At 39.9% G+C, this 27,578-nt stretch overlaps 1 protein-coding gene across 1 annotated transcript in view; it reads right to left on the bottom strand.

Annotated features, from left to right (window-relative positions):
- Positions 1–8,516: 8,516 nt before the first annotated feature.
- Positions 8,517–27,578, bottom strand: part of NIPAL2 (NIPA like domain containing 2) — a 43,445-nt gene continuing 24,383 nt past the window's right edge. The window contains exons 6-11 of the mRNA XM_032223200.1: positions 25,699–25,795; positions 21,176–21,311; positions 16,226–16,314; positions 11,763–11,826; positions 8,952–9,046; positions 8,517–8,617 (exon numbers count right to left, since the gene is read on the bottom strand). Of these exons, the coding sequence (XP_032079091.1) occupies positions 8,517–8,617; positions 8,952–9,046; positions 11,763–11,826; positions 16,226–16,314; positions 21,176–21,311; positions 25,699–25,795 (582 nt within the window). The remainder of the gene's footprint in view (positions 8,618–8,951; positions 9,047–11,762; positions 11,827–16,225; positions 16,315–21,175; positions 21,312–25,698; positions 25,796–27,578) is intronic.

The following is a 27,578-nucleotide window of genomic DNA, read 5'->3' on the forward strand; positions in this document are numbered from 1 at the left end:
GGGGTGGGAAACGCAAGGCCCAGGGGCCAGATCCAGCCCACATGGTGCTTAGATCTGACCCGCAGGGCCACCCTGGAAACAGCACAGGACCTGCCCACAGTGCTTCTGCCAGTGAAAATGGAGCTTGGGAAGGCCACAGGTGACCCTCCCAAGCTCCATTTCAACTAGTAGAGGGTTGCAGAATACCATTTTAGCTGGCAGGAAGCCGTTTTCCTGGCAGGAAGCAATTGCAGCCGAAAACAGAAGTCGAGATGGTCACGGGTGTCCGTCCCGAGTTCCGTTTTCATTGGCAGAGGGGTTGCAGGAAGCTGTCGCAGCCGAAAACAGAGCTCGGGAGCCTGTTTTTGATGGCAGAATGCTCGGGCCATCACAGGCACCCTGACACAAGAGAGGCCAAGCTGGCTACACCCACCCTTGCCTCGTCTAACCTAGCCACGCCCACCCTGGCCCCCCAAGGTCAAACATAACCCTGATGCAGGTTTCAATGAAATTGAGTTTGACACCCCTGGTATAGGGTCTCCTACTCGAGCAGGAATTTGGACTAGAAGACCTCCAAGACCCCTTAATATTCTATATTATCTTGCTTATTTATTTATTTGCAATTACAATAGCCTAAGGAATTCAATCAAATAGAGTATTGTAAGAGTATAATGGGTGCTAAATTAGGCTGCCCAGGAGTAGCTCCTTCTCTTCTAAAGAAACTTAACATTCAGTGTGGATTACTTTTCATCTAAATTCAACCAAAACAGGGACTTCCCCTCTGCCATCATTGGGGACATCTAATTTTGTTCCCCCCTCTCCCCTTTCATTCTGAGAAGTAAGCTATCTTATGCAAAGCAGCTCTGCAGGCTTTTTTGCAGGTGGGATACCTTTCCATTCTCTTCCCATGCAAAGAGTATGCGCCAAAGGCAGCACCTGTGGCCTCACAAAGGTAGCCAAACCCACATTGAAAAAATCTTCAAGGGAGCTGGCCTGAAATGGACATTTGGCACTTACTTACTGATTAGCTTGCATTTCTAAAAATAAAACATTGAAGTAAAAGTCAATTTTTGGTCCCAGGCCAGAAACAAAATACAAGTTAGATTAGTTTAACAGCTTGGTTCACTACCTCATGCTGCAAAGTGTGGGATATTCATTCTCCCATCAGTCTGTTTTTATTTCCCATATATTTTCTTAGGTTCTAGAACGGTGACTTGGGGAAAAGGAGAAAGAGAGAAGCGGGGAAATGCAAAAGCTGTTTGCTTTTGGCATTATTCAGACCCCCTCCTCTGTTTTTGTTAGCGGGGGCAAAAACTCCACCAGAGACCACAGGCCTTTGTGGAGAGAACAATAAATGGCACACCAGCAAATGGAGTTGAAAAGAATGCCAAGGTTGTCACTCCCCATCAGTGGTTTGGATGGATTTCCTCCTCTGAGAAACATTTCGAATGCTTGGGGCTAAATTGTGCACAAGCAACAGGTGGTTTGCTTTACCAAAGGGCATGTGTAATGCTTAAGTGAACAAGAGCCAAGTTCCAGCAGATGGGCTCTTGCTCACTCGGCTCTGTGGAAGGATATTTTTCATGTTATGTGTGGAAAAAGAGCAGTAACCCTGGTTCACTGGAAGAGGTCTTGGTCACAAAAATAGCCATTAGCTAATGAGTCATCCCAATCAGAGTACAAACCATCTACGCTCCTTCTGGGACGTAGGCTAAGCTAAGCTTCGTGCACACAAGAGTACTTGGGAACTTAATCAGAGCAAGGATGATAGGAAGGGGGAGAACCAATTGCTGATTTAAATTATTTGCATGGTAATCCCGTTGATTCCCCTGAACTTTCAATGATGTATCTTTAGAACTGAAGATGCAGGCTCCTAATCCACTTGGAGATGGGGAGGCTAGCTATCTTCCTGCATCCATTCCCTTGGTGGTGGTGCTCCTGTTATTAATAAGCCAGTAATATCATAACCTGTTATTAATTTGCAATACTTTTATAGCCCACCCTTCTTCTGGGAACTCATTAGTTTTCTACTTATTTTATCCCCCACAACAATCTTGTGAGGGCCAAGGTCAACATGGTGTTCTCCATGGACAAATGAGGATATTGTCAGGGTTCCAAGAAACACCCCACCACCACCCAAATAAAACTCCAAGACCTGAAATTCCTCAAAGTTCCACTTTATTAGATGTCATGTTGGCATATCTGGGGAAACCCAAATCTGAAAGCTTCCAGGCTTTCCCCACCCAGTTGAAAGTTCACAACCTTTGCCCCACACCCACAAGTTCATCACATGGTCCAATCCAACGTTCAAACGTAACTGGAGACAATCTCCAACCACTCCCACCCAGGTGCAGGCAAGTGCCCTTGGTTCCCAGAAGAAAAAATGTTGTTATGGCTAAACTCTACCGCTCCAACCAAATCCTCCCTCCTCCTAAATTCCCAGGCTAACATATGTGGCAGTCAGGAAGCTGAAAAAAAAGGAAAAATGGCTTCCACCCTGAAAGATATGCTCTGGAACGTCCCAGGTTCCCATCCTATACTTTAATCCCTACACCACTGGTTCCCCAATGCTGCTTTTTTTTTTTTACTCAGTTCATAAAATGTCAAATGTGAACATGAGCCAGAAAAAGATTTGGCTCCCCTTGATGACAAAGTTGGCAAACCATAGCCCAGGATGAAACAACGATGAGCCCAGGATTGCAATAGAGTCTGGGCATCTGTCTTGTGAAGTTTCGGTGTTTCTATGACCATGGAAGTACTATGGGCATGCAAATATGATGCACCCATCCATGTTTATTTGGGTTGAAAGGTAATGAACAAAATTGATCGATAGGTTGGGGAGGATATAGAGGGATATCGGTTAAAGCAACCTCAAATCAAAATCGTTCTCTTTTTATGGTCATAGGTCTTAAAAATGGCGAGATACAGTTAAAAAATTAAAAGGTTACATCATAATCTAAAATAATTTTAAAACTAAAAAAAAACATAGTACAAAGTATATATAGAAACAAAAGTAAAATAGTTTAAAAAGAGGGGTAACGGGATTAAATGGGTGTAGGGGACCATAAAGGTTAGTATGTGACATATATATCAAATTACATTCTCTTATGACAAACTGGTGCTCCTTTAGCCTGATTTATGGCAGCAGTTGTCATTGACAGATTTTAAAGGCTGCTGTGCAGAACCTAGCAACATTCTTTGTTATAGCAGGAATAGAATAGAATAGAATAGAATAGAATTCTTTATTGGCCAAGTGTGATTGGACACGCAAGAAATTTGTCTTTGGTGCATATGCTCTCAGTGTACATAAGGAGGATAAAACACATTCATCAAGAATAAAAGATACAACACTTAGTGATAGTCAAGGTTACTAATAAGCTATCAAATCGTACTAAGAAACAAATAAAAACAATATAAATTGAAAGATACAAGCAACACGGTTATAGTCATAAGTGGGAAGAGATAGATACTAGGAAGGAAGAGAAGAATAATAGTAATACATTCTTAGTAAATTATTAACAGTGTTGTGGGAATTAGTTGTTAAGCAGAGTAATGGCATTCGGGGGAAAAACTGTCCTTGTGTCTAGTTGTTCTGGTGTGCTGTGCCCTATAGCCTGGTTTTGAGGTTAGAAGTTAAAACAATTTATGTCCAGGATGTGAGGGGTCTGTATATATTTTCACAGCCCTCTTCAGATTAGTATCTGAAAGTAACAGGGAGGTGTAGTCTTGCTCTCTGTGCCCAGAGTATTGGTGCAGTATTGGTGAAGTGAGGCTAGTACAGAGGTTTCTGTAACACAGGCATTGCAAAAGCACATGCTCTGTGGTTTCTATGTTCCAGGGGCCTCGTATCTCTGGGTAGGGAATCTTCCTATATCAGCCTTCAAGGACAGTTGAGGGGAAGAGCATGACATTGTGCCAGAATAAAGGCCCTCTGGTATCTAGATACTTTGAGATTACTTATGTACGCCGTGGGGAGGTGAGAAGATTACTATTGGATTCACAGGCAATTTAGGCTGAGAACCTGGCTAGATCTGATGGACACTCTGTGTCTGCTACACCTTGTTAATGAATACTTTGGCCTGATCATATCCCATTCTGAGTAGAAGACTGGAGAAAAGCCCAAGGACAAGATTTTAGTTGCTATTGCCTGTTTCCATAAGGACAAAAAAAAGCATCACTCATAGTTAGTGTACCTAATGCAGCAAGGCTAAAGGGGCAAAAAGGATAATCTGAGCCAATAACTGAGTATGGTTACCCACACTTTACATTTCACTTTCATGAGGCTTATCTCTAATCTCACGGTGGCATTAGACACACTTTGGGTCTTAACTGGCCAATCTTAGAAATTTGGGTTGTACAAGTGCTAATTATGCAATTGGAGAAAAACTCCAGCTAAACACCCTAAAGAAGAGCTATTGGCTTGGCCTTGAATAATTTGAATGCTGCAGGTATAGAGTGACCACCTCTTATCTTAAGGAATTTAAGGATGGTTAATGAGCTTCTCTGTGCATTTTCAGCAATGCAGTCCTTGTAGGCTTTCCTACTGCCAGCAGAATGAAGAACAACTCCAATATTTGAAACAGGAGATCTGTTCAATCTTGTGCCCATCTATGCTGCTTGAATGGCTCGAAGCAACATCTGTCACTGCCTCTGTGCTGTACCCCAACTGATAAATCTAATTGAAACAACCTGTATCCATAAATACAATCAATTATGCATGAATTAAGTAGAAAAAAATGTTCACAGGAAAAAAGCATGCAATACAAAGATAAAAACTTAAGAGATGATTATTTGTCAAAATTAGTCAAGGCACTAGGTTTTCCTTTAGCTGTTTTTGAACGGAGGCAATTTGGATAAAAAATGAGACCTTATACCAGTGATGGCTAACCTTTTTGTTGTGCGCTGAAAGTACATGCACGCCTGCATCCTTAATGCAATGCGTGTGTGATACCCACCCCCTGTGCTCCCGCAGCAATTACCCCCGCTCGCCCATTTTTGGCTTCCAGGTTGGTGCTGGAGGCCTTCCAGGCCCCGGGGCGCTTCACGAGACCCCAAAATGCAATGCGAGCGCACACACACACACACACACACACACACACACACACACGTGCCCCACCCCCTGCATGCATGGCAGAGACCTGAAGACCAGCAGGCCAGCGAGAGGTGCGTGCACATGCACGGTGGAGCTGGGCTGGGGCGACAGCTGGCGTGCTCACAGAGAGGTACCATAGGTTTGCCATCACGGCCTTATACAATAGTAAATCGCACCAGAACTGTAAATTAACATAGGAAAGAATATTACATATTTGGATAATCTACCATGTTGTAACTTTCTCCTTTGGGAGAAGTTTAGCTATGAAAAAGGTAAGAGGAATAATCAGCCCCAGAAAAATTATGCCTGTAAATTAGTGACTGTCAATTCTTCCTTTTGAAAATAATTTGCGTGCAGGCTATTATTAGACAATAATGTTCAACTTCTAGTTTTTGCAGAGCAATCTGCTTGACATAGCCTTGGCCCCACTTATTATCTGAGAGGTTTATTTTATGACATCAGTTGCAAAGAGGTGAGTCAGTATTCTTGAGTTGGTGTTGCAACAGAGGAGCACAGCTGAAGCCAATCTGGTGCCCTTCAGATGTGCTTGAATTCTGGACCAATTCCCAGCCCAAAATCTAGTTATTGATTTGCACCACTTTGGGCTAACCACACAAAGTAGAATTAGAGCAAATATCCAGACTTGGAGGATAACTTATTCAGAACTATGAGCCACACTCCCAATTTATTGTCTGTGTATGTTCATGTCCATGCATTTATGTACATAATAGGTCAGCTTTGTAAATGACAATCTATTGGTGCTAAAAGATTGCAGCGTATTTGCAAACTGGGAAAGAACTGAGAAAATGACTGGATAGTTGGCTTGACTGTGAATGTGGTCTGCTGCAGTTTTAATGCTTGTGGGAAGTGGCACATGGCCTCTGCTTCAGTGATTAAGCCAAGGCCTAAATTCCTCTAAGTCCCATTAGGGGGGAAAAAACTGACTGTATTGGGCTTAGTTTCCAACATCTGTATATTTACTTGCCAATTTTGAAGTTAGAAAGTTCAGTTCCTGGAACAAGCATCAGCTGCTTGAGTTGAATCTACTTGCTGCTATAGTGTTTGTCCACAGCTATTGATGAGCATATAATTGGAACAAAAATCACTACCAGGAAGAGCTGCAAATAGTTTTGCAAACTGCATGATATACTTCAATAATGTAGCAGGCAAAAAAAGGATTGCTGAAAGTCTTCCTTTTAAAAACTAAATTCTAAATACTGTAAGGTATTGGTTGGTTGGTATCTCCAACCTTGACCACTTGAAGATGTGTGGACTTCAAGTCCCAGAATTCCCCAGCCAGTCATGCTAGATGGAGAATTATGGGAGTTGAAGTCCACACATCTTCAAGAGGCCCAGTTTAGGGAACACTGCTGTAAGGTAAACTAGAGCAGCACTGAGAAATAGGTCTGCTTCATTTCATTTGACACAACTTTTAAATTGCAATTAGCTGATGAGTTGCACTGCAGCAGAAACAGGTATTCTTGCCAGTGACGTGCGGTGAGGTTCACAGCCGGTGAGGCAACCGAGTAAAAGCCGCCCTGTCTGCCAGCACCAGTCGAAGCCCCGACATGTCCCGCTTTATGGCCGGCACAGTGGTACGCACTTTAAAGTCCCGACGCGCCTGTCCGCCCCCGAAGCCCCGACACATCTGCTGTATGGCCGGAAGGCACACTGGCACTTTAAAGTGCATGCTGCCGCGCCAGCCATACAGTGAGACCTGCTGTATGGCCGGCAGCCGGCGTGTCCTGCTCTATGGCGCGGTGCGGCGGCATGGCTTTAAAAAATAAAAAAAAAAGTGCCAGCCCGCGCGCCAGCAGAGGTGGGTAAAACGCACACACACACAAATTACTTATAATAATACAAATTACAATTACTTACAAATTACAATAATTTTGAATTCCTTCCCCCTCCCTCTGACCCAGGACCCACATACTTTTCCAGCTTTGTCACACAGGATTTCAACTCTCCTCTTGTCTGCCATGATGAAAATGTAAAAAATGTAAAAAGAAAAAGGCAAGATCAGGCTGTGTTAGCTGTTGCCAGAGTCCCCAATGGATGACTTTGCTTAATTGTTTAAAAAAAGACTCTAAAAAAAGTGCTCTCTGCAGGAGGAGGTGAGAGAACCACGTGCCTCCTTTGCATAAGGAATTTTTCACCTTTTAACCCTTGCTTAACTCTGCTCAAATGATCATAAAGATAAAGGAAGCACGTGGTTCTCTCGCCTCCTCCTGCAGTTAAGCACTAAGCAGAGTCATCCATTGTCACTCTGGCAGCAACTACCTCAGCCTTTTTCCTTTTAAATTTGTTTTTCTTTTTCATTATGACAGTGGTGAGGCCCTGCCGCCCCTGCCTCCCCTGACTGCATGTCACTGATTCTTGCCAACATAAGCTCAGGAGTGGTTTTGACTTACTCTTTTCCCATTACTTTCATGAAATGGCAGTCCACAAGATCTTTTGCACAACTATAGTGATTGGAAACCCTGTGGCACATTTATTTAAGGTCAAGAATTGCAAACAATAAGGAATAGCTGCATAATTAATGGCCTAAGGCCATGATGGCAAACCTATGGCACATGTGCCACAGGTGGCATGTGGAGCCCACTCTGCGGGCACATGAGCCATCATCCCAGCTCCACCGCACATGTATGTGTGTCTCCCACCAGTGAGCTGATTTTCAGGCCTCTGCCATACATGCACAGGAGCAGGGTGCATGCAGGAGATGCACGTGCATGCGTGAGGGGTTGCACATGCACGAGGGGCATGCAGGGGAGGTGCGGTGCCCCCCTGCGCCCCATTTTTGTTCCCAGGAGGCTGCAGGGGGGCCTGCAGGCCCAAGATATGTGGCACGAGGGTTTTTGTGTGTCACATGTCCATTGCATTATGGGTGTGGACCAGGGGTGGGTTGCTAATCCCGTTCCAAGCTGCTTGCGGAGCCTCACGCAGGCGCTGTATGTGCCAGCCAGCTGCTCGCGGGGCCTCGCGCAGGCGCTGTAGGTGCCATGCGCCTGCGTGAAAGCGCAGAAGCGTTCAAAGACCGGTAAGGAGCACGGGCGGGCGGGTGGGCCCTTCGCCGTTCCTGGAGGTTACTTACTTCCGGGTTCGCCGACCAACCGGTTCGCGGGGACCGCCGCAAACCGGTTGAAACCCACCCCTGGTGTGGACACACATACGCACTGCCGCACCCATGCACGCTCTTTTGGCACACAACCACAAAAAGGTTAGCCATCCCTGGCCTAAGAGATACACCCAATTCAAGTTTGATGGGCTACTCTTCAAGCAGCATTACTGGTTTTCACTGCAGTGTATGATATCAAAGGATTCTAGAAGATTATGAAAAAAAAACCCTCAGGAGCTATAAGGATAAAATGATCTGATACATAATTAGAAGAGAGAAGTGTAGTGAATGCAAAACACATAAATGGAACATTTTTTAAAAATATTTTTTTTATTCTTTGGTTGGAGCCTTGAGAGAGATACTTTCTTCATATAAAGAACCATAGGATGAGTTCTTTGAATCTGGCTGTATTGTGCCGCTCTTCTTCTTCCCTGCGGGATTAAAATAACAATAAAAATGCTTGGAGCAAATATGATAAATCAAATCCAACATGTTTAATTATGTTCCTTCTAAAAAGCTTCTCACTAGAAGCTTCACTTTGTTTTGCTGTAATAGAGGATGGCAAGGGGATGGAAATAATTCAGGGCTTTGTTTTTAAAAAGTGCACTGGCAATAGGAAAAGAAATTAAGTGAAAAGTAATTTTTATTAAAGATGATTTGAAGAGGTATCTGATGTGGTTTTTCTCTTCAGCCATCCCGCTAATGGTTGTTTTTCAGCTGTGCGAATAGGAATGACAGACAAAATATTTCCAGACTCTGACTTACCAGGAATGTGTCCACAGTCTATATAAAATGTTGTCAAATGTTCCTTGCTTCTGTTCTGGGTTATTATAGAAACGCCAATAAATGTCAGAAAACACCTGCAGAAGAGTGGTCAAATTTGTGACTTTCATGCAACAACCACCAGGTGTTACCAGGTGTTTTGGTCCATATCTCCCATAAGTCCATTGGTCATGATGGCTGGGAGTGATGGGACATGAAACCCCAAATCACTGGAGTTTACTGTGGGCTTCTCTCTGTTACTGAAAGATTTGGAAGCCAAGTTTATCTAGGCCACATAGGGTGGAAACTAGAAGAAAGCTAACATTACCTCAGGAAGCCTTCAAACAATGAATGCAATTAATTTATAATACATCTCAAGTCATACCTGTTCTTCTCATACCACCAAAACAGGGCAAGGCTGTTTTGTATAACTGAATACAATACAATAGCAGAGTTGGAAGGGACCTTGGAGGTCTTCTAGTCCAACCCACTGCCTAGGCAAGAAACCCTATTTTAGACAAATGGCTATCTAACATCTTTTTAAAGATTTCCAGTGTTGGGGCATTCACAACCTCTGGAGGCAAGCCATTCCAATGATTAATTGTTCTAACTGTCAGGAAATTTCTCCTCAGTTCTAAGTTGCTTCTCTCCTTGATTAGTTTCCACCCATTGCTTCTTGTTCTACACCCAGCTGCCCTGGAGAATAGTTTGACTCCCTCTTCTTTGTGGCAACCCCTGAGATATTGGAACACTGCTATCTTGTCTCCCCTAGTCCTTCTTTTCATTAAACTAGAAATACCCAGTTCCTGCAACCGTTCTTCGTATGTTTTAGTCTCCAGTCCCCTAATCCTCTTTGTTGCTCTTCTCTGCACTCTTTCTAGAGTCTCCACATCTTTTCTACATCGTGGCGACCAAAACTGAATGCAGTATTCCAAGTGTGGCCTTACCAAGGCATTATAAAGTGGTAATTAACACTTCACATGATCTTGATTCTATCCCTCTGTTTATGCAGCCTAGAACTGTGTTGGCTTTTTTGGCAGCTGCTGCACACGGCTGACTCATATTTAAATGGTTGTCCTCTAGGACTCCAAGATCCCTCTGAAGTACACTTACTGTTGCTGGTAAGCTCAAAAGAATCTTAAACCTTCTTATCTCAGAGATGCACTTTTAAAAAGTGAACTATAGGTGGTCCTTGATTTATGACCAATAATTTAGTGACTGTTCAGTTACAGCATGGGTGTCAAATTTGTGGTGTCATGTTGCTGTCAGGTGATGTTTCACGATGTTTTTTTCCTTCACAGAGTTGGGGTGGGCGTGGCCTGCATGTGACGCATCCGGCCTGCGGGCTACCAGTTTGACACCCCTGAGTTACAACAAACCTTCACAGAGCTACTTGTGAAAGTTTTTTTTACTTTTAAAATTTTGACAGCTGTCCCCCTCATGGTCATGTGATCACATTTTGGGTGCTTGGCAACCAACCTGCACTGACGTGACCACAATTTTTTGGATTTCTTTTGCCAGAAACTGGGGTTTGCCTCTGGTGTCCCTCCCAAAAAACACCCCTCAGATATAATAGGTTTACTTAAAGACATTAATGACATTCACTTGGCCATCACAAAAAAGGTCACAACATTGGATCAGTGGTGAAATTCACATTTTTCTTACTACCGGTTCTGTGGGCGTGGCTTGGTGGGCATAGCAGGGGAAGGATACTGCGAAATCTCCATTCCCACCCCACTCTGGGGCCAGGCAGAGGTGGTATTGGCGGTTCTTCGAACTACTCAAAATTTCCCCTACTGGTTCTCCAGAACCTGCTGAATTTCACCCCTGCATTGGGTGCAGTTACATGGCAATCTGCTTAACAACCATGAAAACGTACAACCATAATTCTCAGCTCAATTATGGTCATAAGTCAAGGACCACCTGCAATTGGTTGAGCTACTGGAATTTCACCTCTGAGGGACAACGGATAAGGTAAGAAGCTGCTCAAAGATGGAAATGTTGTAACTTTTGTGTGATTTTTTTTGTCTATTTTACTATTTGTGTTGGCTTTTTTAAAACCGCAATTGATGAATTGTTCTGGATTTGAGAAATATACTTTGCTAGATATTGTTCTGCAGCCCCTGCCCTTTGCAGTGAAATAAGTAACTACAAGGGGCAAGAAGTCAGAGTCCCTTTTGAGAAAATCTTCTGGAATGAATCCTTCCTAGTTTCTACAGCAATATCTTTAGGAAGTGTTTATCTCAGAGGTGGGCTGCTAATTTTTTTACTACCGGTTTGGGCGCATTCCTGTGCATGCCCACACACACCATACTTCTGCCCATGTGCAGAAGTTTTTGCACATGTGCAGAAGCGTCCGGGCAGGTGGGCAGAGCTTCCCACCTCCACTACTACCAGTTCGGCCGTTCCGGGCCGAACTTCCAGCAACCCACCTCCGGTATTTCTCCCTGGTAGTTCACTAATTTGTTTTTGCTTTATGTGTCGTTATTAGGGGTTTTCATGTATTTTATTCTCATTTATCTTTCCTGTGTTATTTATTAAGTATCCTAAGCTGTTTGTAATGCTTAGCCTGCCCAGTTTAATGGATGGATGAAAACTCCCATCCATACATGGAATTAAAACTGAGTGAAATAAAACCCACATGTGATCCTTATTAAAACTGTCCTCTAGCGTGAGAAGCTGTAGTCAGACAGGCAAGCCCAGACTACCCTCTGTAACTGACTTGAACCATTACGTGGAATATGTTGCATCTTTCTTCTTCCTCTTAACGTAGTTAAAAACTTGAGTGTAATTTTTTGGAAGTAAATTACTTACCCAAACAGAGACATGAAACTACTCAGGAAGCCTGCACCTTGGAACTCGTGATAAAACATGGCTCCTTGGATTGAGACAAAACCCCAAACAGCATCGTTTGAATACAATCAGTCACTTTTGAAAGCAATGACGTTTCCTCTAGCCTTAATCGTCTCTCATCTCTCTCTATCAATTATCTATTCATCACTATGGTGATGGAAAAAATAACTTTGCAAAGAATGCACAGATTTATAACTTTTGCAGTGCGCCTCTGTGTCACATGCCTGCCACTACAATCAGTTAGCAACCATTGTCCTGTGCCTGAGCCATTTTCATTTCCTTTCCAACTATCTCTTCCTGAGCCGCTTTTCTCCACAGAATAGTAGGTCTCTAGAAATGCTAATTGCAATCTGTCACCTGATTAGAACTCTATGGTGGGCTGTACTGCTACCTAATATTGAGCAAATCCTAATCAGTTTCACACTAGATCAGGGGTCAGCAACCTGCAGCTCTGGAGCTGCATGTGGCTCTTTTATCCCTGTGCTGCGGCTCCGTCACCGATCGGCTCCACAATTGATAGGGCTTTTGGTTAGAACAGGTAGAGGAAAAAGGACGCCACGCTAGGAGGAGACTCTATGCTGGGGGAAACCAGACTTCCGCTCAGCTTCAGAATTGAATTGGGGGCTTCAAGTTAGGACCTTTGTGGCTCTTTGAGTATTTAAGGTTGCTGACCTCTGCACTAAATGGTTTCTTTGCTTCCTAAGCAGCTCATTCATTGTGTTTTGTGATCCATTCTTAGTCTCTTGTAATCCATTCTTATCCAATTAATGTAAATACAAACATCAATTCCCTTCTTGATCATTATCCCAGCATCCAGGTGGCCATTCAGGAGGAGGGGGGAGGGGGAGTGAATACAAATTGAATACACATTCAATACACATTTGCCTTTTTACTTAGTTTCTCCATTAGCCGAATTCCAGAAAGTTTCTTCTCAACTAACTGTTTGGTATGCTATCCTTTGGGTGTCAAACAAAACCGGAAGTAAAATCATAAACCCGGCTGTGATCATGTGATTTTCATTTAACAACCACTTTGCTTAATGACTCTATTGCCAGTCCCAGTTGTAATCACTAAATGAGGACTACTTATATCTATTTCAGATCCCAAAAGGTACTTTTTATCACTACTACACTCTTGTATTGGTGTAGGAAATGTGTTAATTTTCCTATTCCAGCTGGAAATGAAAGTTATGGGAATATCATCTGGAGAATGGTATTTTCTACCATAGAAGAAGTGGTTGCAAGAATGCCCAGCTCAGAAAATTCACAGCATGTGAAGAATGTCCATAATCTTCTGTCATGGGTATTTAGAATACCCTTAAGGAATAGAAAAAAGAGCCAAAACAAGACAACGGTCAGATAAAAGAAAATTGAATCTGAGGAAGAAATGTAATTTGAAAAAAATATTTTAGATTTGACCCTCTCTAGTTCTCCATTTTGGCTAATGCATGTCACAAATTGAACAGAGTAGGCCATAAAAATCTAACTGAATGTACTATCACTGTGTGCTATGACAATTAGTAAACTATTGATAAATAGTTTATAATAATATATTGGTAAAACTATCATTTTAAATATTAGTAAGTCAAAACCACGACCTTATTTCTATAGGTCTGTAATTCCTGATATGCGATAAATACAGTTAAACACCCCCCCTCCCCAAATAACAAATACTTTCAAATATTCCAGAAACTTCCAAGCTCTCTTATTCATTAGGGCCTCACCTGGCAATCACCTAAACTCCCTGCCCCACTATCACAAAATGGCAGCAAAGACAAATGATTATGCAATCTCTTCTTAAAAACTTCCAGTGTTGGAGCATTTATAACTTCTGGAGGCAAGTTGTTCCACTGGTTAATTCTTCTAACTGTCAGGAAATTTCTCCTTAGTTCTAAGTTGCTTCTCTCCTTAATTATTTTGCACCCATTGCTTCTTGTCCTGCCCTCAGGTACTTTGGAGAATAGCTTGACTTCTTCTTCTTTGTGGCAGCCCCTGAGATATTGGAACACTGCGATCATGTCACCCCTAGTGAAGTTAGGGGTTTCTAGATCTCTAGACCAAATCATTGAAGACTTCCAGTTCATTCATTCATTACTCAAGTAGAATATAAACAGAATTCAGTATGTGTAAAATAAAATTTTAAACTGACTTTAAAAATATGAAATAGACAATAAATTTAATAAATTGGTTTTTTTTTTAAAAAAAAGATAATTAAAATGGATATTCTCAGCATGAGTAAATGAGAATAAGGTTCTATCGTGAAATTAAAAGTACATTTGTACATCTAATTAAAAAAGTTTTAATTGCCATGATACATTTTGTGCTGTTTACACAAATCAGGAGCTTCCTAACGTATAATCATGCAATTTCTCTGCCTTGTTCACGGATAGTTGACACCCATTTAGAATCATTTGATGTTCTGCCTCAATTTGGTAGTGGAGTACAGAATGCTGAATTTCAGAGGACCAGTGCTATAGAATGCAGATGAAAGAATGCTTGAGCCAGCAATGACAATGGTTAAGTGAGAACACACATGTCTAATTTTGTGGCTTATGGGGCATTATTATTTTTTGACTATTTATTGGTGGCACCCCTTATAGGGAGGGTGTAAAAAAAATCAAGATATGGTCACAACAGTGCGCCTCTGCTTTTGTGGCCACAAGGGACCTGTAGACTTTATTCTCCCTGACCCCACCCCAAAACCACCACGCTATTCTTATTTTCAAGGGACCAATAAATGCTTGTAGCTAGTAAGGACACATGCAGCAAACTGGAAGCCTTTCCAAGTGTTAGCTCTTCTTCCAAAGACCTCTTGTATCAGCCATTCCTTGACAGTAATAATAAGAGTTTCCCAATAATAAATATGGCATGCATACACTATAGGCAAATTGCTTTTTAAAAATGTTAATGACACTTTATGCAAGTCAAATTCAGTGTGAATAAGAATATTTAGGAGTTGGCCCAGAAGCATAGAGAATCAAATTCTCCATTTGGTTACATCATTACAGCTGTTTGGGGGTAAATCTTTCCTCTGTATCAAGTAACAGAGTCCAATTTTTACCCAGCTGCTGAATCAATCTGTATTTTCAAACTTTGGTGAGCTCCAAATAAATAATCCATATAAAATAATGGAATTCCTGAATGGAAATCTCTTCAACAACCAATGACTGAACAAACCCCAGTGTGTGTTAAAGGGATCATAAAATTTAGTGTAAGAATAACTTTTTGGCTCACTGAAAATGTAGTATATTGGTCCCATTTTGCTCGCTTCTGTCTTACCTCAGCACACAGTGCTTGGGAACTGGAGCCTCTTTTCAATCATATCCACTTCACATCATCCAGGATAAATGTAAGTAACTTAAAATGACCTTGGATTCATTCTAATTTGTTCACCTTGGCCTTACAAGTATAGCACGTTGAAACAGAATAGGACTGCTTCAGTACATGGTTGACTGGGAATTGCTTTAGTGCTGAAATTACTTCAGCAGGTAAGGGAATGGAAAAACCACAATGTGTATTAGAAACACATCCATTGTGTGTCAATGTAAATATTTGTAATAAATCAATAAAGCAAGACAGAGGGAAACCAAGGTTGCTGAAAAAATTATATTCAGACTTTTGTGCCCTATGACTCAATTGTCTTATTCAAAATGGATCTTCAGCCATTAGACTTGTTCCAGAAACAGTCTTAAGACACCAAAAATGGCAGAGATAAGCACAGCCTTTAATGGATGGTGAGGAATTTAAGAAATGCTTATGTTTGATTGGTTCACATCCGGAAGGGAAATTGTTTATCATTAAGAGTGATAGAGAGAGTGATCCCAGGTCTTTGATCCCTATCCATGAATACTGTGGCAATGAAAAAGGGGACATACTGGAATATCCTCTTGCAAAACTCACTTTTATTTTTACCCTTCTGGGTGCTCTGTTGAAACAAGCCAGCCTTAGCTAGCCTGCAAATAGCTAGGTGAAAACAATTTTTATTTCTAGTGCAACAGTACCTGTGTCAGCCAATCACTTAGGGGGAAACTTTATGGTAAGAGCCCAACATCCTTTGAAGCATATTTTTTTAAAAAAAATTACTACTCATTAATTCACTTTCATCAAAGTTAATAAGCAATCCTGGGAGTTAGTTCTGTTTTCATCAGCTCTGTGCCTCTGCTTTCTACTGATTAAACAAGTTGCTCCAAATTTTGCCCTTGATATTAATCGGTCTATAGCTCCCACTCCGACTAAGATATGATGCTTGTGAATTAATGGAGTTATAGTCTCGAAGTGCCTGGAGAACTTGAGATTTTGGGAAAGGTTGCTATGAAAGAGTCCATGATTCCAGAAAACCCCAAGCACAAGCTCTCCCCTCTTAGTCTCACACTTAGTGGAAAAGGGGAAAACAAAGATTAATGCCTTTATTTGATCAACACCTACCTGCAAGGATAGAACTAAGAGTAGAGAGGATGTAGTTCAGTGGAATGACTTCTGCTGAACCGTAGATCTCCATTGCTTGATTCAAGAACCTATAAGAAGAATGTCAATGTAACATAAATAAGAATTTAAAAGCCAAGATATAATTCCCACATTTTTAGGAATTTCAACACTTCTTCCATAGCAAAAACATTATATTTTGAAAAAAAACTTACTACATATATTTAATTAAAAACAATAACAACATGGCAGATGACAGCACCTAACTGATCTTGGCTGATCTTGAAAAAGCTAATGCTTAGCATCTGAATGGGAGACTACCTGGAAATGTCAAAAAATGTATATTAGATTGAGGAAAAAATGGATTACCAATAATTTTTTGTCTATGCAACCCTCAGATATAATTCAAGGGAGGTTTTTATTTAGTAATGTAGAGAAGTACCATCATGAGCTCTATTTTTCCCCACATTTATAAGACTATTTTATGCTATTAAATATTGGGCATTGCATGAATGTAAATGTGCAAACAGGTAGTCCTCTACTTACAACCACAATTGAGCCCAAAATTTTCATTGCTAAGAGGTTGTTACGTGAATTTTGCCATATTTTACAAATTTTCTTGCCATAGTTGTTAAGTGAATCACTGCAGTCACTGTGTAGTGACACAGTTGTTAAGTGAATCTGACTTCCCCTTTTACTTTGCTTGTCAGAAGATTGCCAAAAGATGACTCCAGGACATTGCAACTGTCATAAATACATGCCATCACTTACAGATTTAAAATAAGAAAACTGAAAAGATCATGTTCAGAGGTTGGACATCTTTCCAGCTGATTCTGTTCCATTATAAACAGTCACTAATAAGGCCCAAAGAGACAGACTTGATAGACTTACAATTGACCCAGATCAGACAATTCCCTAGATCAACATATATTTGGATGTTTCTGACCTCTTTGACTATGGCTATTTTTCTATCTATTCAAAAGTTACAGGATCTTCCAAGCAGCTGTTTGCATATTGGAAAGTAAAGATAATTCACTCTTAAAAAGCATGGGAAGGCTATAAAAAAATCTAAATGCTTCCAGCTAACAATTTCAACTGTGAGAAACAAAGTCACATGAAATAGTTTATGTCAAAGCAAGATCTGAAAGAAAATGTTTGCTACCACTGCCTGAAAATGTGTCAGATCTGCAAAACAACTCACAGATCACTGCAAATAACTTGCTAAAATCTTTAACTGATCCTAAAAAAGCTGCTCACCACACAATATTGGTTTTAAAACTATGTGTATTGACTTACAAAAGGAAACTTTTCCTCCAATCTCATCACAAAACCCATTGTCTAAAATATGCAAAGAAAAGTGTAATAAGCATTACATATTTTAGAAGAAAAGGGCTTTGGGCTGATGAAACAAATACTGAAGTGTTCAGATACAATTACACAAGATAAATTTGGAGAAAAACAGGGTGATAAAATTCAAGGGGAGAAAAACCCTTAGCAACAGTTAATTTTGAGGATGAGTTCCATTTATTCTTTGGAGTTGAGTGGCAGTCAGTGGCACAGGCAATATTGTGCAGATGGAAGGAAAAAGGGACAAAACTAAATGTTAACATACTCTAGAAAAGTGATGGTGAACCTTTTTGCAAAGGCGTGTCAAACCCACAATACAATGCGCCCTGCCCACTTGTGCATGCGTGCATGACCAGAGTCTGGGGAGGGTGAAAAAATGAGCCGAACGTATGTGTGCACGAACACCACCCCTCCGCCCTTGTGGGGGAGAGTTTTCGCTCTCCCCAGGCTTTGGAGGCTTCCCTGAAGCCTAGGGCGGGCGAAAACGGCCTCCCCAGCCCCTCTGGAAGGCAGAAAATCAGATGGCTGGCATGCTGGAGCTAATGACTCGCATGCCGACAGATATGGCTTTGCGTGCCACCTGTGGCATGCATGCCATAGGTTCTCCATCACAGCCCTAGAAGCTAACATATCTTCAGTGAAGAAATTGAACTGGAAAGAGATGGGACACCGCAGTAAGAGAAATCAATCATGAAGCATATAGTTACAAGAAAGGATAACATGTTGGAATGGCCTTCACAATCCTAGACCTGAATGTTATTGAGCATCTGTGAAGAGGCTTCGAAACATTTAGTACTTGCTGAGAGAGTAAAAATATTTCTGAGATAGAAGGGCTCTGCAAGGAAGAGTGAGAAAAGATCTGAAAACGAGGATATATTTTTATCTCTCTAATAACTAAAAAACATTCTTATCAACCTACAGAAACACATAGAAGCTGTTACTTCTGCCAAAGTGTTACAAAGTCTCAACCCCCAAAGGTGTTTAATTCTCTGCATCATATTGTTTTTGTTGTTTTTAATCTTTGTTCCACTACATATTTATGTTATAGTAGCTGGATACCCGTGCTTCGCTACGAAACTATGTGATTGGGCTTGGTTAATATAAGGCAACTGGCAGTTGGAACAGAGTTCTTTTCAGGTGGGGAGGGGAAGTAGACTGGCTAACTCCTTAGCATTAGAGCGTGTTAATATAATACTTTATAAGAAATATTAATGATCGGATGGTCATTTTGAAAAATCCTTTCTTAGCAAGAAGCTAGAAACCAAGAGGAACCTACATGTCAAATTTTAAGTGAGTAGGATTTGCAGTTCTGGAGATTTCATGATGAGTGAGTGGAATTTGGCTTTTATATACAGTATATAGATATCAAAATTTGCAGAAACCTTGTGTAACATGTAAAGGTTGGGTCACTTTATCACATAAGGATTCATTGACCAATACAATTTGACCCAGGGGTGATTAAACTTTTGCATGCTATTGTACATTTCATTCAAATTTTATTAGAGTGAGTGTTTATTACATTTTTAAAGATAACGAAACAGTATGTTTTATTTCATAAGCAATGGCACCTCTTTTCCGACAACCAGCCTTTTCAATTTTTTAGGCTTCCAGCTTGTTAAAATACTGTCCAATAAAAGTGATGGAAACCTATTACTGTATGTCTTAAGAAACCTTCACCACAATTTGAATGCAAAAGTCCTCACCTTGCAGACGACAGTGTGCCACTGAATGATATCATCTACCAAAATAGCCTTTTGATATCATCTTAAAGGCCAGTTTCTCAACCGTTTTAACCATTAGGAATTATTGTGATTTTTTTTAAAGCAACAACTGAGCAGTCTCCACGGATCCAAAGTAATTTTTTAAAACTTGCATGTTTATGGAATAGTCAGATTTCAAAGTTATTGCAAATTCCTCTGATTTTAGCTATTTGTTCTAACGTCAGTCTGAGAAAATCCAACACAAATGTGTGAAGATGCTGCAAAAAGCAAAAACAGATGGTCCACAAAATAAGTCTTGCATTAAGTTTGCCTGCAAGCTCTTTTTTTTACAATTTTCAGTATTGCAACTTTACAATAAAGTAGAGTTTAGTTCTTCTGAATGTATTTCTTCTCTGGACTACTGCTCAGTTTACAGCAATGCACTAGATTAGGAAAGGCCTTCCTTCCTTGACCATATATAATTTCCTTCTAAAATAGATTGAGATACAGTAACTGACTCACATTTCTATATCTATATATTAGGGCAATTAAAGATCCGCATCTTTAGCTCAGTCTTAAATTTCTTCCTGGCAATTTCATCAAATGATCCTGAGTTTTAGTATTTATGAAGAACAAAAAAATTGATCTAAATTTTCAATACTTACAGGCACTTGTAATCTACATTCACATCTTCCCTTCATTTGCCTTTTTGAAAAAACTCACGCATTGTATCTTTTAATGTAGGGAAGACCCTACATAAACAGGTTCTTCTCACAATCTAAAGATAAGCATCTCCATCACTCCATTTTATCCTTCTAATAACTTTGGCTAGCTATCTGAGGGTGCTCCAGATAGCAGGCTTTGAACATAGAAGGACCCAAGCTCAATCTTTAGCAAGAGCCATTAATAAGACTAGGTGATGGAGAAGTCAGCTATACAAATAGCGGGTGACAATCTTCAGGGTAAAAGAGCTTCATAGCAGAAGCTTGAAGTATGAAGTACGAATCTAGGCCTTGAACACATTAATAATTATTTCTTCTCTGATCACTGTAGGTGACCACAACTGATGGGAATACATTTAAAGTTTATTATTCTTGATTAGAATGGATATGACTGTTTTCTCTAGCCTTATGCCATTGGCCAACTTTGCTGGAGGACATTGGATCAGGAGTCCAATACATCGGGTGAATATTAGGTTGGAGAAAGAGCCAGACATAAAAATGATATAACTATTTGCTAAGTTATATCTACCACCTCTCCTATAACATCTAATTCAGCTTTAAGGATTATTATGCTTTCTTGCCACCATCAGGATGGAATCTAATCCAGGAAAAAAAAAGAGGAATAATTCAGAGCAGCCTTCTCTAGCCAAAACCTTTTAGAAGTGGTGGGATCATAATTCCCAGAGTTCCCAATCAGCAATCTTACACAACTGAAGTGAACTAAGTTGGGAAAAGTTTGAAAACTCAGCATGTGAGAATATGGACGTAACATTCTGAATCCATATTTAGTAAACAAACTTTGCTTACAACGGAGACATGAAACTAAGGAACAAACTTGCAAATACCAAGCAGAGAGGGGGGAAAGACATTAAAGAAAGATGAATGTTAATGACTGATCATAGAGCGAAAAGCTGCCTTGCTGATTCAACAAAGTAGTAAAAAGATGTAGCTGGCTTGAAGTCCCTGAGAAACATAAAAGTATGTTCAAGAAAACCTGCCTGTCTGATTAACAGCAAGATAAAGCATTATGGTCATAAAACAAAAGTAGAAGATAAACTCATAAATGCATCTGTGTCCAAGTTTGGCAGGATTTGGCTGTTCTTTTAAGTTACAACACCAAGCATTAAAAGAATATGGAAACATGGAGAAAACAGTACGTTAATATACATTTTCTAAAAACTTACTTGACTTGAAATATACAAGTTGATGTCATTAGTATGAGCATAAGATAGAAAATAGGGTAGGTTAGTTGCATGTTTCCCTTCACAGAAAATGTCAACATGGCTGCCACTGCTTTCACTGAAATGATGGTCAAAGATGCTAGAGAAGAATAAAAAGAAGCAGAATATTAATAAAGAAAATTTTATCAACCAACCAATTGTGAAAAATTGGTAAGCATCCTCATATAGTTCAAAACATAATAACTGCCAATGTCGTCTACTGAAAACTTTTAAGAATTGATAACATGGAGATGGTAGATAATTATTTATGAATAGCCTCTTTTATCTAAAGTAGATGAAAACTTACGGTGTTGCAGTAAAATTAATATCATACATCAATGTATATTGCCAATTTTGAGCAGTGGGTCAATTGAACTTATAAAGAGCATCGTGTTGATACAGTAGGATTATGATGTCTGAATCAATAAATCTTTGGATTTTGTATCCATTGAATAAATAGGTTTTCTTTGTATGACCAGCATATAAGCACTAGTCTTTCTTTTTCATCTAATTCCACCTCATTCATCTAAATAATATAATTCATCTAATCACACCACTGAATTCATTTGAAGAACAAAATGATCTTTTGTCAGGATATATAAAAGCAAACATAATCTTGTTGGTTCCTAATTCTCTGCTTGTGGTGACAAACTTATCCAGCCTCCCTAGAGCCATAAATTGCACCACTAATACATGCAATATGTGCCTCTTTGTTAAGCCTACTTAGATATTAACTGAAAAATGGTATTTTTCCATAATACAGTACAACCGTTCTATGTGTGTATATAATTTGTGGTTGCGCTTTTATTCACAGGGGCAATTTCAGATGTTTGGCACTGTTCTGCAACTCTTTTGTCCAACATGAGAACCAAGGTAAAATAACAGAGGGTAGACCTCAGCAAGTTAAAATGTTGGCATGTGGCTTTGTGGAACAAGAGAGTCAACTGATGTAATTTTTTCCCAATAAAACTTGCCGCTTCCATTCTGCTTGCTGACAGATGTATTGCTAGAAGTGAAGATATTAAAACTGATGGTATTATCAGAGATGGTGAAGCAATTTCCACTCTTATCAGGCCCAGGGAGCCCCTAAAAGCATCTATTATTTAAATGCAGCAATTATTTTTTTAGTTAATGTAGAACCAAAAGAGGATGGATTGGTTTGTGGACTCTTTCCATTTTCTACAATTTCTACTTAGCTATAATGGCAGCAGCTGGAAAAAAGATGACATCACTTTGAAAGCAGAAGACACAGAAATCCTTTTCATTGTCCCTATTTTGCTTCTTGATTCTAACCATGTTATAAATCCCAGATTAAGCATGAAGCAAAGTGTTGTGCGATGAGTCATTGTGCAGAACTGCATTACTCAAACCATCTACAGTTTTATCCAATCTCTTTTCTAATTAAAAAAAAATTGGGGTGGGGGGAATTTTCTTCATGCCTATGAAGTACACACCTTATTAAGGCAAGTGGGTCAAATACAAAAAGCATTCTGATTTCCTCCCATCCTCCTTACCAGGGATGGGTTCCGGCAGGCACTACTGCCAGGTAACATGTGGGTGCGCCGCGCATGTGCACGTGCTTAATGCTGTTGTGGAATGTTGTGTGAAACATAACCCATGTATTAAACTGAATGCAAGCAGATGACTGTAACATGCAAATGTGAGTGATGTAAAATTGTTGCCCAATATTGACCAAGGCAAACTGAACCAAGAGAAGTACTCTTATGGGTTCTAGCAACTTCCTTCTAGAACAAACTTGTGTTCTCCGAATGTATTGAACTACAGTTTTAGGAATTGCTGGGTGCCAATATCACATTGAACCATGAATACTGGAAGCTGAATGGCAATACATCTGGCACCAGGGTGGGGAAAGTTGCTATAGTTTAGTCCATCAGAACCTTAACTTATTTGAGTTTAATCTACGAAAACCAACTTTATCTTAGGACATACAATGTGCCTCTAGGTTCTCGAGACCCACTCAATGCATCATTCTGAACTCAATCAATGAACTTGACAAGGTTACCTCATAAGAATCTTCCAGGGATCTAGTTAACTTTCTAGGATATGTAACCAACAATATCATCTTTTACCTTGGGTGTGTCATAAAGAATACAAACAATTGCACAATCTTCAATTGTATGTTTACCTTTAACTCTGAATGTAATACATATGCGTGTGACAGCACATTATGTGGTGCTCGTATAAGTGTATGGCCTATATATGCTTTTTCTCAAAGTGCTTAACAGATTCAAGTTTTTCTTGCCACTATGTGGTTTGTTTCAGCCAGTGCTGGTGAGAATATCTTTTTGCTTTAATAAAAAGTTACAGAAACTCTAATTCGCTCCTCCTAAGAGCAAATGGGAAAGCTAATTAAGGTATAAACCCAAGAAACCTAGCCCAAAGCAATCCCACAATTCCCAGCTTTATACAGGTACATCTGCAACAAACATCTGGAAGTTCTGATTCCACAGCATCAAAGATAAGCTAATGTGAGCTTCATGAGGTTCATAAACAGAAATGTCCTGCATCCCAGATTCACATAAGGGCAAGATATGATAGATAGATACTGGTTTTTTTTTAGTCGTATTTGTAAGCCAGACTTTCATAATTTAGAAAACTGTGAGACCGGTGTGGTAGGAAATGCTCCTGAAAATAGCAAAACTAAGGATAGGATAAACCTTATTAGACAGCCACCTTTAGCAGCCAACATGATCTCTGAATAACCCCATTGATATCTAGTTATAACAGAATAACAGAGTTAATGGGACTTTGGAGGTCTTCTAGTCCAACCTTCTGTTCACGCAGGAGACCCTATACCATTTCAGACAAATGATTGTCCAATTTCTTCTTAAAAACCTCCAGTGAACTTCCCTGTATACAACCTTTCTCTGGCTATATATGAAAATGTGTTGAATTTGATTTGAGTCAAACACACTTTCCGAAGGAGTGAGCATAGCGAGAATAGAAAGTTCCATTGGTCAGTGCTACTATTTTGCATTTTGGCCTTGGGGTTCAGAAGGGAGGGACTGGTTGAAAGGCACCTAGTGAATTCCTACGATCAAAGAGGATTTGAACCCTGGTCTCCCCAGTTTCAGTCTTAACCACTACATTATGCCAGTTCTGATTACAGGCTAGTTGTTGACTTAACCCATGACCCTAAAGGGTTAGGGTTAAAGACCAGAATTTCTGTAACTAAGCAATGTTACAGAATGTAACCCAATGTGCCCAATGTGCCCAATTTCATAATCTTTTTTTTGCCATGGTTGTTAAGCGAATCACTGCTATTTTTAAGCAAATCAGGCAATCATTAAGCTTCCCCCATTGACTTTGCTTATTGGTAATGTTAGGAATATAATCTAACGGTTGGGTTGGCAATATATAAATCATGTAACAATGTTGTACCTGTTTCTTTAAATCATACTGTAAAATGTGATTGGTTGCTGTTTCCTCAATCGGCCATAAGAGGGAGCCAGAATGACTGTTAGCTCTCTGTTTTGTTAGATGCTGGGGTGATCTGATCTGAGTGTTTTGGAAGCTGGCTGTTGGAAAGTGCCATGAGTTATTGTAAGTTTTGCAACTGCTAGCAAACTTTGTGTACCGAACTGATTGTATGATTATGGACTATATTATTTGGATTATCCCTTAACTGAAAGACGTTGATGACTTAACTGTGTATGACTTGGACTGTTCTGATGGATTCTGATACCTCTATTTCCACGAAAGTAAAGGCCTACTTAAACTACAGTGTCTCTGTATGCTGGTTTGTGTGTTCTCCAACAACACTCTCACAACGCTTCTCTGAACTTACTCGCTCTCCCAACGGGGAGCTTACCTAACAGGTATCTGGCTGGGACAGTCATAAATGGCAACCACATAATCCCAAGATGCTCCGTCATAAATACATATTGGTTGACAAGCAACCAAATTTTGATTATACAATCTTAGAGATGCTGCAAGTACAAAGACTGGTTGTAAGATTTTCTTTTCAGTGCTGTTGTACCTTTGAATAATTGCTAAATGAATGGTTGTTAAGTCGAGGACAAGTATATTTCTAAAGGCTTTTATATAAGATTCTCTATCCTAGCATGGAGGAGAAACAAAGTACAGGACCTTAGTTCTGCTTCCACCTGAAGGCCAGACAAGAAATAATGGATGGAAACTGACCAAGGAGAGATTCAACCTAGAAATAAAGAGGAACTTTCTGATAGTGAGAACAATCAACCAATGGAACAGAAGTTGCCTTCAGAAGTTGTGGGAGCTTCATCACTGGAGGTTTTCAAGAAGAGATTGGACTGCCATCTGTCAGAAATGGTGTAGGGTTTCCTGCTTGAGCAGAGGGTTGGATTAGATGACCTATAAGGTCCCTTTCTACTGTGTTAATCTGCACAGATTCCATACTAATTTATCACCAGCCACCAAAATGTGTGGAGAAAATACCAGCGTATATATACTTAACAAAAAAAACACAAGCTGAACCATATTCTTACCTAGTAGCGCTACTATTGTTAACAAAACCACAACATGCTTTGCTTCTTTCCTCTTGTAGAAATACAAAAGAATGCAGAAAGCTACTATTTCCACGATCTGAAAATAGGAAAAAAGATAGCAAGCTTCAATTGTTAAAAAAGAAAAGTTTTCAACAAAACCTTTAACACAATCTACTTTCCCTCTTTTAAGATGAGTAAGAAGAGCAACATTGCCACATTTATCAATTCTCCATAAACATTTCCAAAGGCAAAGATAAATTCCCATTTTTCCTATGTTATCTTACCCTTTCACGTGCCTTGAAAGATTTAAACAAAGGCAGGAGAACTGGGGGAAGGGGAGTTTTGCTGTAATAATCTGGCCAACAAAGGCATCCAACTTTAATAATACTGAGCCATAAATGTACACAATCATCTTGGTTAGGAAAGGAAATAAAGAAAGCCAAATATAATCTAAGTGCAATGAGAGTACTCCTGTATAAGCAAGCTGTAGATTCTTGATTCTTAAAACTATGGCCTATCTTATTCATCATTCCTATTATTCAGCTACCTTCCTCTCAAGCTCTAAAAAACATAGAATAAACTTATAGTTTAGCTCAACACACCTGCAATGCATTTGTAACCATATGCTGGCTTTCAATCATTGCCTAGCCAACTACTTGTCAAAAGGTTGCATAAAAGAAAAATATACAGCAGGGTTTAATCGTATGCTAGGGAAAGGCTGCTTTGAAAGACATTTCACAGATGGGACTGCCTTAACACTACATATAACCTAGACCTGCAGTCTCACAGCTAACGGCAACACTCCAACCTGCATGACTTTCCTATTCAAAGTCGTTTTCATCTGGACCATAGATTGCTCTGGAATTAGCTACCGAATTTCAGCTTTCACCAATTTGATCTCCTCCAGCTATGTTGGTCTACAGTTTCTACATGCACGGCCATCCATGCTGAAACTTAAGGTATTGGGTGATGTATAAATCCAGAGGCCACCGGATTTGGGAAGGTGGTTCTACAGAGTATCTTTATAGCATTAGTGCTGTAATTCTGGAGTAACTGTTCTTGATTAGAAAATTGGCTAATTCAGGCTTGTACCATTTAGCATAAATCTGAAAAGTTGGGTAAACAATTCTTTTAAGATCCCAGAAGCATATTTTCTTGCCACTTGATTCTTTTACCTGGAGATACCTGGAAATGATTCTGGAAACATCTGTATCTATACCCATGCTTCAAGTTAAGATTCTTTTTCTTGGGCATTGTGCAAAGCAAGAAAAATACATGGGTATTCATTAAATGTCTCCATGCTCTGACCTATGGCTCCAAACCAGAGCCAATAAAATAATTGACACTTCGTCTAATGGACAACTTGTTTACTTTTGATCCAGATGAGTTTCACATGTGCCAATAAATCAGTTCCATTCCATTTTTCAGAATCAAAATATTGATGAAAATTTAGATTTAGATTTCCTGCTATACAGTATGGTTTTGTATGTGACTTTTAGCCAAAAACTGCATTGAAAAGTACATACTTCAAAGATAACTTAAGATGTGATAACTTAATGTGTGAAATGCAAATCAAGGAGCATGGAATCCTTGATGCTGTCTGAGTGTGGTTGTGGGATCCTTGATGCTGTCTGTGAACTGATGATATTACCTAGTTTGGTAATGAAAAGTCTGCAAGGAAACAGCCACACTCAGATAGCACCACAGATCACACAGTTCAATTCTGAGCTACAAATATTCTCCTCTGTCGGTAAGTCATGTCGTCTTCTCTCTTAAAAAAGATTGATTAGGTCTATCAGCATCCTGAGACACTTTTTGCTCTAGGATTTTTAACATGTATTTTAATACTGGTGTTTAGAAAGGAAAAATCTGAATCAACT

The sequence above is a fragment of the Thamnophis elegans genome, chromosome 8 (genome assembly GCF_009769535.1).
Source record: "Thamnophis elegans isolate rThaEle1 chromosome 8, rThaEle1.pri, whole genome shotgun sequence".
NCBI classification, from domain to species: Eukaryota; Metazoa; Chordata; class Lepidosauria; order Squamata; family Colubridae; genus Thamnophis; species Thamnophis elegans.